We start from the raw sequence: 710 nt of genomic DNA, 5'->3' as shown, positions 1-710 counted from the left end.
AATTTCTCGGACTTGACATGCGTGTTCCTGGGCCCTGCGCGGGCAAAACACGTGTGCTCAATCACACAGCTCCCCCAGTGTCCACCCCTGGAGCCCATGCGCACTGGAGTCAGCCACCCAGCTCGGCGCAGCCCTGCCCACGTGCTCTGAGCGGAAGGAAGCCGCCGGGAGCTTCCTCCCCAGTGCGCAGGCGCCAGGCGGCACACGTGATTGGCGAGCGGCGCGCATGCGCCCTGATAGAGCGCGCATGCGCGGGCGGCGGGCTGGCGGCGGCCGAGGAGCCTTAAAATGGAAGATGAGGAGGTCGCCGAGAGCTGGGAGGAGGCGGCCGACAGCGGGGTAAGGGCGGCCTCAGTTCCCGCTCCGCGCGCGGAGGCACCGGGGCTCGGCGGCGGAGCGGCCGGGGTCGCCCGGGTTTGACAGCGCCCGACTAGGCCTCTTAAAGGGGCCGCGTCCTCATTTCCTCTGCCCACCCCCCCGGGCTCCTCATGCCCCTGGGCTCCAGGGCGGGGGCTGGCAGGTGCCCAGGACGCCGGTGCATGGCAGGAGTGGTGCCAGCTGATGCGGGGCAGTGATTTCTTCCCTCTATTCAGCACTGGGGAGGCCACATCTGGATTTTTGGGTCCAGCTGTGCCACACCCCTCCCCCCCCCCCCCCACAGAAGGGGGGGGGGGGGTTGGGGGGGGGTCTAGGGGGGGGAAGGGAAAAGG

General features: G+C 69.7%; 1 protein-coding gene across 6 annotated transcripts in view; it reads left to right on the top strand.

Annotated features, from left to right (window-relative positions):
• The first annotated feature begins 234 nt into the window (after positions 1–234).
• Positions 235–710, top strand: part of SZRD1 (SUZ RNA binding domain containing 1) — a 19,251-nt gene continuing 18,775 nt past the window's right edge. For 2 of the 6 annotated variants that reach the window (XM_019511960.1, XM_019511959.1), the window contains exon 1: positions 235–339. In XM_019511960.1, coding sequence (XP_019367505.1) covers positions 289–339 — 51 coding nt within the window. In that variant the 5' untranslated portion in view covers positions 235–288. The remainder of the gene's footprint in view (positions 340–710) is intronic. The other 4 variants (XM_019511958.1, XM_019511956.1, XM_019511961.1 and 1 more) reach the window with 3 other exon arrangements.

This window comes from Gavialis gangeticus, unplaced genomic scaffold (genome assembly GCF_001723915.1).
Source record: "Gavialis gangeticus isolate Ggan-Ray unplaced genomic scaffold, GavGan_comp1, whole genome shotgun sequence".
Taxonomy (NCBI): domain Eukaryota; kingdom Metazoa; phylum Chordata; order Crocodylia; family Gavialidae; genus Gavialis; species Gavialis gangeticus.
This window is presented reverse-complemented; position numbering and strand designations above follow the sequence as displayed.